Below are 12,131 nucleotides of genomic sequence, written 5' to 3'. Positions count from 1 at the left end.
CAAGATGGCTTCTGGCTCAGTGAAATGGGAGCAGGAGGGCAGGAGGCTGCCTGCTGCTGTTGCAGTGAGCAGCTGAGAACTGAGTCCTCTGCCTGCTGCTGCAGGAGCTGAGGCTGATGAGGACCCCTCCAGGGCTGGGATTTGTGTGGATTGAAAGAGCTAAGAAGGCTTTGTGCCCTGCACCTGGCTCCTGGGGCACTGCCCCTGGCACCACTGCCCCTGGCGAGCTGCTGGCTTTGCCGTGGAGCACAGCAGCTGCCCTGCGGGGTGGCTGTGGCAGGGGAGAGGGAAGGGAATGCAGCTTCCCAGCGGCAGGGAAGCAGAACAGCCCCAGGGGTTAAGGCTGGGGGGGTGAGGTGGCTCTGGGGGCATTGGTGGGGGTGGCTGAGCCTTGCCAGCTCTCTGCTCCTGTGGGCAGCAGCAGGACAGGCAGCAGCAGGACAGGCAGCAGCGGCGCTTGTGGCTCAGGCTGGGCAGAGGCTGCAGCAGGCACAGGCCAAAGGCAGAACAGAAGCCCAGAGCCACCCAGCACAGCATCACCTGCGGGGCGGGGGGGGGACGCCGGAGTGGCCTCCTCAGCCCCTGCCTCGGTGACATTTTCAGCTGTCTCCTGCACACGGCGCTGGCTCCTGCTGCCAGTGGCGGGAGGGGGAGGGGATCCTCTCCTTGAGTGCTCCGGTTCTGGCAGTCCCTGGAACGTTGGAGCTGTCACAACAGGGAAGGCTCCTGAGGAAGCCACTCGCTGCCTGCTGCTTCCAGCCTCAGGGCTAAGCCTGGCTAGCAAGGGGAGGGAACCAAATCGCTTCCAGGCCAAGCTCTGGTGGGAGCCGTGGTGATGTGCTTGGACAACCCCAAGGCAGTGCCCGCTGTGGGCTGCTCCTTCCCAGAGCTGCTGGGCTCTGCTCCTGGGAGGGCTCCGTGTCGGCAGGGGGCCAGGCTGGGCGCTGCGGTGAGCAGGCACAGATCGCCCCGAGGCTGCCCTGGGGCCAGCAGGAGCTGCTGTGGCTTCCTCCTGGCGCTGGCAGAGAGGAGCCCTGGGCGGCGAGGGGCTGGCAGGAGCTGGAGCAGAACCTTTTGTCTCCTGACAAACGAGAGGCTGCAGCCCCGGTGCTGGCAGGGTTCCTGCTCTGCCCATCGATCCGGGGCTGGAGGCAGAGCTGCCACCAGAAGCCCAGCCTTTCATTTTATGCATGGAGAACTTCTTACCTGCTCTCCCCTCCCTGTTCCCCCTCCTCCCCTGCCCCCCTGCCGTTCCTTTCCCAACTGCAGCTATTTTTCCCTGCTGACTTCAGGTGTTTTGTATTCTGCTTAGATCAATAGCAGCAGAACAGCAGCAGCTTTCCAGTTGTCACTAGGAAGACCCTGCTGTCAGCTACAGCTCACCCAGCACAGGGCTGGGGCTGGAGAGCCTCCTGCTTGCCTGCCAAGCACAAAGGAGCTGTGCAGAACAGGAGCTCTCTATTGATTTTTGTTGCTGTTGTTGTTGAGGGTTTTGGGGTTATTTTAGCCTTTATTTTTCAATCCAGCCTGGGGAAAGCAGAGTTCTGCTGTGCTCCAGCAGCATCCTCCCTGCACTCACTCAGAGCTGCGTGCAGTGCCCCTGCGGGAGGGCAGGGGGAGGCAGCACTGCAGGGCCTCGCTGGTGACCTTGCTGTGGGGCTTGGCCAGGGGAGCTGCTCCCTGGTGAGCTGCTGCTTAGCAGCCTGCGAGACACAGGCAGGAGGAGCAAATCCATTGCCTAATCCGACAGCACACACCGGGAGCACAGGAGCTGGAGCGAGCCTTGGCCTCTGCCCATGGATCTTTACCATCTCTGGTAGCTGCCTGAGCCGGGAGCAGATCAATGCAAGGATTTTCCTTTGTGGAGCAAAGAGGGGAAGGTGAAACAGGAGCTCTGCAGGCAGCTTCCCTCCCCAGGGCCACAGCAGGAAGCGCCAAGGCAGCAGGCAGGGCTTTGCTCTCCGCTCTCCCTGTCCCCAGGGCTTTCTCTCCTCTCTTGGGCTGCTCTCTGGATTCTCTCACAGGAGCACAGCCTCAGGCTCTTGTTCAGTGTGGAGCTGCTCAGCCTCAGCAGCCTGTGGGGGCTCTGCCTCCACCCCCAGGCCTCGCAGCATCCCTGAGGGGCTGTCCCAGAACGTGCTGCAGGAGCTGAGGTGGTGCTGGATGAGCTCTGGAGGCTCAGAAGGCAGTGGTCAGTGCATGTGCAGTGCAGGGAGGGGGCAAGCGCTGGCCCCAGGAGAGGCAATGCGATGAGCAGGGTGGGAGGCTGGACTGGCTGAGCAGAGTCAGGCACTGGGAGGCAGGAAGCAGAGAGAAGGCTCTGCTGGAGGAGGGAAATGCCAGTGACAAATGGGGCTGCTGGGTGGGAGCTGCAAGTTTGTGCTGGTGCTTGGGATGTGGCTGCCACCATCTGCACTGCTCCAGCACCCGAGCTGCACTGGAGGAGGAACAGAGGCACCGGTGGGAGGAGGCCAAGGCTCTCATCAGCAACCCCCCAGCAGCCTGCTCTGGGTGCTGCAGAGCTCTGCTAGCTGCAGGCCCTGAGGTCTGGGTGTGAGGAGGAAATGAGCAGTTGGTGAGGGCAGGGTGGAAGGATGATGCCAGGAGCGGGGGGAGGGGCAGCTGGGCACCTGGCAGCTCTTCAGCTCCCTCGGGGCAGAGCCTGGCCTGGGGCTGCTGGGCTGGGGCAGGAGCTGTCCTCCACCGGTGCAGGCACTTGTCCCTCTGTGTGTCGTGGGGAGTGGAAATGTGGAATAAACTTAATTCCTTCTTCAGCTTTCTGGTGCTTTGACTTGAACTTTGACTTGGTATTTCTCTGAGCCGGTGCTCCCTCTGTAACTGCGGTTCCATTGCAGCTCCTGGGCCCCCCTCTCACAGGAGGCTCAGGGCGATGCTCAGTTCTGCCTTTGCTGCTTTGCTTTTGCCCTGCCCCGAGGGGCTCTGCCTGGGGGAGGAGCTGGAAGTCACTCCTGGGAAAGGCGGGAGGGGGCAGCTGGCTGCAGCAGGGAGGTGCAGCAGGGAGGTGCAAGGGCTGAAGGCGCTCAGCTGGGGCAGCCTCAGCGGAGCTGCGCCCAGCGCGGGGGGGCCGCGGGCGGCTGAGCCCTCCCGGAGCAGGCTGGAAGCGGGGCGGGGGGGGGGGGGGCGCCGGGCCCCGCAGCCCGGGGGCAGCCGCGCGCTTCCTGGTTACCGCCGCGGCCGGAAGTGAGGGCGGTCTCCAGGAAGTGACGCAGCGCGCCGCGCGCAGGGGGCGGGCCCGGCGATGGCGGAAGCGGAGGCCAAGATGAAGCAGTTCAATGGCGGCGGCGGCGCCGGGCTGGACGCTGAGCGCGGCCGCTTCCCCTACTGCGTGGTGTGGACCCCGATCCCCGTCCTGACGTGAGTGCGGGCCCCGGCGGCGCCCGGCCCGGCCTGCGCCTCGCTGCTGGGGAGGGGCCCGGCCCGAGGCCGCTCTCGCCTCTGCCGGAGCCCGGCCGGGAGCTCCTCGCTCCTCTCGCGGGGGGCCGGGGGCTGCTCTGCTGCCTGTGGGGCAGGGAACCGGGGCAGCCGGCCGCTCCGGCGCCCGGGGCTGCTGCGGGGCCCCGCTGAGATTCCGTCCCCGGGGCAGGGCTCTCCTCTCCCCGGTGTGGGGCGAGCTGTGCGGTGCCAGGGCTTGTCTCTGTCAGGAGCGGGCGTGGAGGGGATCCAGGGAGACCTGGGAAGCCTTTCGTGGCTCGGAGCTACGGTTTGGCTGCGGGGATCTTGGAGCACCTCCTGCCTCGAGCAGCGCCTCTGCGCTTCGCCTGGGATGAGTTAGAAGTCAATTTGCCCTCCCAGCCTTGTCAGCCAGGTGTAAGCAGGCTTCAAGGGGAGCTTCGGAGTGTTTTGCTGGTCGTGGGAAAACGAAAAGCTGCAAGATGTGGCTTTAGGGGTGAGCCTGGGGACTCAGAGGCTCAGTCTTGTGCCTTCCTCTTCCTCCCCAGTTCACATCAGGTGATGTTTACTAAGCCAGAGCTGAAGGTCAGGTAGAAGATGTGCTGTGGTCAGGGCCAGGATCAGGAGCAGCACCGAGGGGAAGCTGCAGGTTCCCTGCTGCTGTCTCACAGCTGCAGACAGCTTTGATTTTTGCCTCTTCTCTGTTTTGATTGCTTAAAATTTCCACCAGTCTGGCCCTGTGTCAGCTGTCACTGCTCTGGTGGGGGTCAGGCTCCAGGATCTGAGCCAGCTGCTCCAGCTTTGAGTCATGGAATTGTTTGGGTCGCAAAAGATCTTCCCAAGCTCACCCAGCCCAGCCCTTAGCCCAGCACTGCCAGGGCACCACCCCCCCCGGCCCAGCACCACAGCTCCAGGGCTCTGAAACTCCTCCAGGGATGAGAACTCCACCACTGCCCTGGGCAGCCTGGGCCAGGCCTGGACAACCCTGCTGGGGCAGAAATTGTTCCTCATGGCCAACCCAAACCTCTCCTGGGGCATCCTGAGGCCATTCCCTCTCCTCCTGTCCCTTGTTCCTTGGGAGCAGAGCCCAAGCCCCACCTGGCCCCAGCCTCCTCTCAGGGAGCTGCAGAGAGCAGTGAGGTCTCCCTCAGCCTCCTCTGCTCCAGGCTGCACACCCCCAGCCCCCTCAGCTGCTCCTCCCCAGCCCTGCTCTCCAGACCCTTCCCCAGCTTCCTTGCCCTTCTCTGGCCCTTCCCTGCCCCTCAGTGTCCTGGGAGTGAGGAGCCCAAACCTGAGCCCAGGACCGGAGCTGTGGCCTCGGCGGTGCCCAGCACAGTCCCTGCCCCGGCGCCGCTGTCAGGTCCCTGCCGCTGCCTGCGGGCGGCTCAGGCTGCGGCTCTGTGCTCTGCCAGGTGGCTGTTCCCCATCATCGGCCACATGGGCATCTGCACCTCCAGCGGCGTCATCCGCGACTTCGCCGGGCCCTACTTCGTCTCGGTGAGTAGGGCCGGGCCGGGGGCGGGCCGGGGACCGGGGGCGGGCCGGGGGCGGGGGCCGGGGCCGGGCCGGGGCCGAGCCGGGGCAGGTTTGCAGCTTCCCTGCTGAGCCATCCTCTGCCTTTGGCAGCTCCGAGCTCTGCTGCAGCTGTTCCTGAAGCTCAGGGCCCCTGGGCTGCTGTGCAGGGGAGGTTGGCTGTGGGCTGTGAGGGACAGTTTGGTGGGGAGGGGAAGAGCTCTTGTGGTGCAGGCTGCCAGCTGGGATTTGGGGCCTGGATCCTCTGCATTCTAAGTATCAGAAGCTGCCCTGTAGCACCAGCTACATCCCAGGCCTCTGAACTGCTCAGGCCTGGTGGAACTCGAAGGTGAAGGAGTTTTCATTTGGGGTAATTAATGCTCTTCATAGACTGAGACAGCTCCAACTTTGAGTGAAGGGGGGGAGGTCTCGAGCCCTGGAGGTCTCACCCTGGCCCCCCCTGCAGCAGGGCAGTGAAAGCTTTGGAGTCTGAATGCTGACACAGAAACCTGATTGGTGCCTGGGGGCTGCTGGGGCACTGGGGCAGCTCTGAGGAAGCTCTGGGGGGCTGAGAGGCCTTCAGCAGAGGCTCGTGCTGGGGGCTGCCTGGGGTCACCCTCCTGAGGTGTTTGTCCTTTCTTGCAGGAAGACAACATGGCCTTTGGGAAGCCAGTGAAGTGAGTGCCCTGCCAGCCCCTGCCCTGCAAGGGGCTGCACTGCTGGGGGTGCACAGCTTGGAGAGGCTCTGGCTCCAGGGCCTGGCTCCTGTGTCCCTGCTGCTCAGCAGCCCAGGTTCAGTTGGATCTTCCCAGATGCTGTGGGCAGCAGTCAGGGTGCTGAGAAGCAGAGCTGTGGGCAGCCTTGGTTAAGGAAAGGCTTAAACCACTGCAGGGAATCCCATGGTGGGGTGGGGAGGGACAAGAAGAGCTCCAGGTGAGCGCTGCCTGGGCCGTGCTGAGGAGCTGTCGCCGCTGCTGCCCTCTTAACCACTTGCTGGGGGGAGGAAGAGGAGGGTGCCTGGGTGCCTGGGTGCTGTGTGTGTCAGCTCAGGTTCACAGTTTGAATGGGCAGAAGGTTTCACATGACAGGAGAGCAGCTCAGGGCTTTGTCCCTCCCCTGAGCTCTGCAGGTACTGGGCCCCAGGGTGCTGGGCCCCAGGGTGCTGGGCAGAGTCTCCTGCTGCCCTCAGCAGCAGGGAGCTGTCCCAGAGCTCAGCTCTGGGCCCCAGAGGTGGTGCAGCTCTCTGAGTCCTGGAAGGCCTTCCTGCTGGGAGGAGCAGGAGGCTGTGGGTGGCAGCAGTGGTGCCAGGGCCTGCTCTGCCCTCAGGTACTGGAAGCTGGATCCCAGCAAGGTTGGCTGCCCTGGAGCCCACGCCTGGGACACGGCGGTGCACGACGCCTCCGAGGAGTACAAGCACCGCATGGTAGGGCCTGGGCTCCTGCCCCTGCCTGCACCAGCTGCTCCCTGGCTTTGGGGCCCTGCTGCACAGGCTGCAGAGCCAGGGAGCCTCCAGAGCAGGGGTTCTGACCTGGTGCCCCTGTCTGTGTTGCAGCACAACCTCTGCTGTGACAACTGCCACTCCCACGTGGCTCTGGCCTTGAACCTGATGAGGTATGACAACAGCACCTCCTGGAACATGGTGAAGCTCTGCTTCTGCTCCCTGCTCTATGGGAAGTATGTAAGGTGAGCTGAGGAGCAGCCCAGCTTCTGCTTCCTTTGTTCTTCCTACTCCTCTGGAGCTTCAGCCTGTCCTCTGGAGTGTCCCAGCAGGGAGGGGCTGGAAGGGATCTCTGGGGCTCCCCCAGCCCAGCCCCCTGCTCCAGCAGGGCTCCCCCAGCAGCCTGCCCAGGGGCACAGTGCCCAGGGGGGTTGGGAGCTCTCCAGAGGAGACTCCACAGCCTCTCTGGGCAGCCTGCTCCAGGCCTCCAGCAGCCTCACAACAAAGAGGCTTCTCCTCCTGTTCAGGTGGAACCTCCTGGGCTGCAGTTTGTGCCCCTTGGCCCTTGTCCTGTCCCTGGGCACCACTGAGCAGAGCCTGGCCCCAGCCTCTTGCCCCCCACCCTTTAGCTCTTGCTGAGCATTGAGAAGGATCCCAGGAGCTGGGGAACATCTTGCCCCCAGGCTGTGGGTGCCTGTGGCTGCTGAGTGCTCCTGGACAAGATCTGAGAGGCCTCAGTGGGTTGCAGATGCTGCTCCTGTGCCTGGCAGCTGCTGCTGGGACATGGGAGCTGAAGCAGAGGTCCCTCTCTTGCTGTCCCTTGCCTGGGGCAGGTCAGAACACAAGGTCAGGAGCTGGCCTGGCTCCAAGGCCTGCACATTTTCTTCCTTCTCTTGGATCCTGCTCACATCAGAGCTGGCCAGACTGCAGCCTCAGTGGGGAGGGGACCCCTGGGCTGTCCTCCCCAGGAGGGGCTCTCTGTGCCCACCTCTGTGCCCCTGCGTGGGGAGGAGATGCCCCTGGGGCTGCCCTGGGGGAAGCTCCTGAGCTGCTCCACTTCCCTGGAGCCTTCCCTGCTCAGGGGAGGCCTCTGTGACAGTTTGCTGATTTCTCAGGTTCAGAGCCTTCCCCTCTCTTGTGTCTTGCAGCATAGGAGGGTTTGTGAAGACCTGGCTGCCCTTTGTGCTCCTCCTGGGGGTGATCCTGACGGTGGTCCTGACGCTGCGCCTGCGGTGATGGCAGCGCGGAGCCCCCCGGGGCTGAGGCAGCTGGAGACAGGGCACTGCCAGGCAGGGCCTGGGCGAGGTGGCAACTCCACTCCATTGTAGCAGCTCATCTTTGTGTCCTGGAAGTGGCTTCTTTCCCTTCTGTTCCTGTGGTGTCTCCCCGTGGCAGGGCTCCTGCAGCCTCCTGCTGGCTCCCTGAGCGTTCGCCCTCCCTGCAGGCTGGGGCAAGGAGAGGAGGGGAGAGAGCCTCTGCTGTCAGTGCTGAGCGAAGAGCCACCAGGCAAACCCTGCCTCCTGCTTCAGGGGGTGAGCAGAGACACTTGGTGAGGTTCTCTCTGATGTCTGCTCCCTTCTGGCAGGCTCCAGCAGCTGCTGCCTCGGCTCTCCAGGCAGGAGTTGCTGTTTCCCTGCCACAGGTTTCCAAGTGGAGCTGTGAGGTTGCTCCTGAGGGTGCAGGGTGCCGCAGCAGCTGCTGATGGTCCCCCTGGGAGGGACAGGAAGGTGCTGATGGCAGGACCCTCCTTGAGGAGATGTGTAGAGGAACAGCTCTGTGGCAGGGCAAAGCCACTTGGTCCTGCTGGGGAGCTCAGAGAGGCAGGAAAGTCCTCAGCTGCTGTGGGCCTGGCTCATGGCAGGCTGCAGGCTTGCAGGAGCCTGCTGTGGAGCTGGGAGTCTGCTGCTCAGTCCCTTTTAGCTTGTGCCAGAGAAAAGGCAGCTCCCAGGCTTCTCCCCCTGCTTCTGAGTCTCTAAAGCTGTGGTTGGCTGCTCAGGAGCCTCCTGCCTGCCTTTGATCTGTGTGTGCTGCTGGGGGGCTGGGGGCAGCAGCAGGTCCCTGGTTCTGGAGCGAGAGGCTTTGTGTGGGGCTTTGGGAGCAGCCCCTGGCCCTTGGGCTTGGTGTAGGCAGCAGAGCTGAAGGGACTGGGAAGTATCTGTGTCCCAGTTGGGCTCTGCCTGGCTTGGCAGCTGCCTGCAGGGGGCTGCTTGCTTCCTCGAGGTGCTTTGAAGAGCTCATCCGGGGGAGAAGCTCTTGGCAGGAGTGGCTTTGATGGCAGGAGGGCTGTGCTGGGAGCACTGGGGGCTGCTGGCCCTCCTGAGCCCCGGGCAGGGCAGGGCTGGGAGCTGGGGCTGGGTTGTTCCCCAGTGCCAGGCAGGAAGTGGCTTTGGCCAGGACCCAGGGGCCCAGGGCTCTGCTGGCTGAGGCTCTGGCCTGCAGCTGCTGCTCTCTGGGGGGCTCTGAGTCCTTGGCTTTCACAGCTCCTGTGGCTGCAGGGATGAGTGCAGCTGAGCAGGGCCCCTCTGACTGCAGAGGGAGAGCAGCTTCCCACTTCTGCCTGGGGGCAGCAGCTCCTGGCTCTGCTGCCTGCTGGCTTTCAGCCTCAGGCAGTGCCTGTGGCCAGCACAAAAGCTCTTCCCCATTGCCTGCTGGCCCAGTGGCTTCCTGTGGCTGGCAGGCTCGTTGAGTGCCCCCCCTGGCCCTCAGGCCTGCCTGCCATGTGCCTCCTCATCCTCTCCCACCTCCCAGACTCCTTTAGCAATAGGGGGTTGGAGACTCCTCCTGAGCCCCTCGGTTTCTGCCTTTCCTTGGTCCCTCTTCAGCAGCCCCTCCAGGCTCTCTCTCCCAGCTGACTTCCTGCTCTGGTGCTGCCCTTCCCGGGCTGGGTGGAGGAGTGCAGAGCTCAGCTCCCTTTCTGTCTGCCTGGAGCCCAACCACTCCTCAGTGTCTGCTCTCTGCAGCCTTCTCAAGCCTGTGGAGCAGGCTGGAGGCTGCTGGGCCCAGGACTGGTTAGGGAGCCAGGATCCTGATCAAAGAGAAGCTGCTGCTGAGAGGTTGATGTCTCTCTGAGCTGCTGCCTCCACCCAGCCCGTGGCTAGCAGCAGGGCTTGGTCCTTCTGCCTCTCCTGATTTCCTCTGCCTCTGTGACCTGCCAAGGATGTGCTGGGAGCCCCTGGCCTGGGGCTGCAGCCAGCCTGTGGTGGGCAGCAGCAATAACCTGGAGACTGCTGGGGCTGTCTCCTCCCTCTGCTCAGTGCTTTCCCAGCAACGTTGCCAAAGCAGAGACTTGGAGCTGCTGGCCACAGGCCTCCTCCTGGGACCTCTGAGGACCTGCTGAGTGCCATTCCCCACCCCGGGGACCTGCAGAGCTCCTCACACTTCTTGCCAGAGCTGGGCTTCAAAGGCACTGCTGGAGCAGCCAGATGGCCTCGTGGTGGGCTGGAGCATGGCTGCTGGGGTGGTGCTGAGCCCACCAGCCCCCACCCAGGGCGGGACAGCAGGGCCCTGGTGCCCACAGCACGTGTGGCCAACAGGAGAGTGCCGCTGCCGCGGCTGGCTGGGGCTGGGCTGCTGCCGCCCCTGCTCCTCCTGCCCTCCCCTGGCTGCAGCCCGGCGCTGGGGGGTGCAGAGAGCCCCCAGCGGGGCAGGGCTCTGCGGGGAGCTTCCTGCTGGGGAGGGAGGCAGCGGCGGGGGGGTGAGGGACGTCCTCCCCTTGCGGCTTCCTTCCTCTCGGCACCGGCTGCTCCCCAGTGCCCTCTCTGCCGCACCGAAGGTTTCCTCCGTCCTCCCCGGTGCCGGCCGCGGGCTGTCCCGCAGGGCCCCGGGGCCCGGCGGGGTCGAGCCCTGGCTCCCCTCACCCTTTGTCCTCCCTCCCCGCGGGGCGCTGGGTTGCTCTGTAAATATTTCAACTGCTTCTGTGGTTCCCTGCTCCCGACGGGAGGGGAAATAAACGCAGCGCTGTGGGTGTCTGCCAGTGCCACAGCTCGGAGCTCAGACTCTTTCCTCCTCGCCGCCGGGGGCAGGGTTGCCGTTTCCCACCCCAGCCTCTCCCAGCCCCGGGGCAGCGTCTGGCTGCCGCAGCTGCTCCTTGGTGGTTCCTGCGCTGCTGCAGGGCCGTGCCCTGTTTGCAGCCCTCGGGGGGGCTGGGGGGCAGGAGGAACCCAAGTGCCACAGCCTGGGAAGCGTTTGCAGGCTTCCAGTGCTGGGTGGTGAAGCTGGGGACCTGCCAAGGGTCTCTGTGAGGTTTGGGAGGGGAAGGAGCTCTGTCTGCTCTTGCCCTTTGCTGATCACAGAGCCTCTGCCTGCTCCTTGGATTCGTGGAATGGGCTGGGCTGGAAGGGACCTTAAAGCTCAGCCGGTTCCAGCTCCCTGCCGCGGGCAGGGACATCTGCCCCAGCCCAGGCTGCTCAAGGCCTCATTCAAGCAGCCTTGAACACCTCCAGGGAGGGGGCAGCCACAGGCTGAGCAGCAAACCCACTGGTGGCTGAGCTGCTGCTGCTGCTGCTGCTGTGCCTCAGTTCCCTGCAGGAAGAGCCAGGCTCGCCTGCACCTCCTGCAGAACCAGTCCCGGGGTGGGGAGCAGGACAGGACTTGCTCCTGGCCCCCACTCCCTCCCCACTGCCAGCACAACGAGGCAGAACCAGTTCTGTGCACCCACGCGGTGCTGCCAGCACCCAGGGCACAGAGGGGGAAGGATTGTCCCTCGGATGCCACTTCCAGAGGGGGCTGGGGCTGGACTGCAGCTCCTCGCAGCTGCCTGGCTCCCTCCAGGGCCTCTGCAGGGAGAACTCTTCCCCAGGGGCTGCCCCAGTGCTGTGCTCAGCCTGTGCTGGGGGATAGGGAATGTGGGGCTGGGGGAGACCCGGGGGGTAGGGGCTGAGGGTAGCCATGGGATGAGGCTGGGGCTGCCCCAAGGGGTGGGAGCCATGGGGCTGGGGGTACCCTGTGTGGTGCCCCAGGGGCTGCCCCACACTGAGCCGCTGAGGTTGGGGTGGGGGCTGCAGGGTGCTGCGGGTTTCCTGCTCCCCCCCAGCGCAGCCCAGGAGCTCTTGCAGAGCTGCTCCGGATGAAGCACTCTGAGGCCACATCCTGCCCCAGGGACCTGGGTGAGAACTCGGGGGGGGGTCCCAGCATGGAGAGGGGGGTCCCAGCATGGAGAGGGGGGTCCCATGGGGACGGGAGGGGGTGTCCCATGAGGGCTGTGGTGGGGTACCCACCCCGGGGGTCCCACCCTATCCCCACCCTCACACCCTTGGGTTTGAACTCCAACAAGCTTGGGGGTCCCCCCCCCAGCTGCGGTGCTTTCCCTCTGCGCCCCCCCTTCCCAGGCCGGCTGGCACCTCCCGGCTCAGCCCGGCTCAGCCCGGCTCAGCCCGGCTCAGCCCAGGGCCGTCCCGTCCGGCGGCCGCCGCCGGCTCCGGTCGCTGCTTTCGTGCCACCTGCGCTCGGCTCAGCCCCAGGCTCCAGCACCCAGCCCAGGGTGGGGTCCAGGAGCCACCCACCGCCACCAGGGGCCCTGTGGGGTGCTGGGTGTGGGGGGGAGGAGCCACTGGGACCCCCCACTCGCAGTCCCGGGCAGGTAAGGGCAGCCGTGGGGCTGCCCCCCAGCTACTGACACCAGCGCCATGGGGGGGGGGGGGGGGGGGGGGGTTGGGGGTCTGCCTCCTCTCGCTTTACTTGGGGGACTGTAGCCCCCCCTCCAGCTCTGCTCCCTACTCGGGGGGGGGCGCGGGGGGGGCGCTCCGGGCCCCCAGTTTCTTTGGTGGCTTTT

The 12,131-nt window shown here is 65.1% G+C and overlaps 1 protein-coding gene across 1 annotated transcript; it reads left to right on the top strand.

Moving 5' to 3' along the window:
* The first annotated feature begins 3,251 nt into the window (after positions 1 to 3,251).
* TMEM222 (transmembrane protein 222) lies at positions 3,252 to 9,061 on the top strand. The gene is made up of 6 exons (XM_054171025.1): positions 3,252 to 3,375; positions 4,824 to 4,908; positions 5,569 to 5,600; positions 6,250 to 6,346; positions 6,476 to 6,606; positions 7,510 to 9,061. The coding sequence occupies exons 1-6, from the start codon at positions 3,260 to 3,262 to the stop codon at positions 7,595 to 7,597; spliced, it is 549 nt and encodes a 182-aa protein (XP_054027000.1). The 5' UTR covers positions 3,252 to 3,259; the 3' UTR covers positions 7,598 to 9,061.
* The last annotated feature ends 3,070 nt before the right edge of the window (positions 9,062 to 12,131 follow it).

This window comes from Dryobates pubescens, chromosome 20 (assembly GCF_014839835.1).
Source record: "Dryobates pubescens isolate bDryPub1 chromosome 20, bDryPub1.pri, whole genome shotgun sequence".
Taxonomy (NCBI): Eukaryota; Metazoa; Chordata; class Aves; order Piciformes; family Picidae; genus Dryobates; species Dryobates pubescens.
The sequence above is the reverse complement of the archived record's forward strand: the minus strand, read 5'-3'. Positions and strand labels throughout refer to the sequence as shown.

Excerpts from the sequence above, each read along its gene's own strand:
- TMEM222 (XM_054171025.1), top strand. The coding sequence starts at position 3,260 with ATGGCGGAAGCGGAGGCCAAGATGAAGCAGTTCAATGGCGGCGGCGGC. Across the intron at positions 5,601-6,249 it reads GCCTTTGGGAAGCCAGTGAA|GTACTGGAAGCTGGATCCCA; the intron begins GTGAGTGCCCTG and ends CTCTGCCCTCAG. Across the intron at positions 6,347-6,475 it reads AGGAGTACAAGCACCGCATG|CACAACCTCTGCTGTGACAA; the intron begins GTAGGGCCTGGG and ends TCTGTGTTGCAG.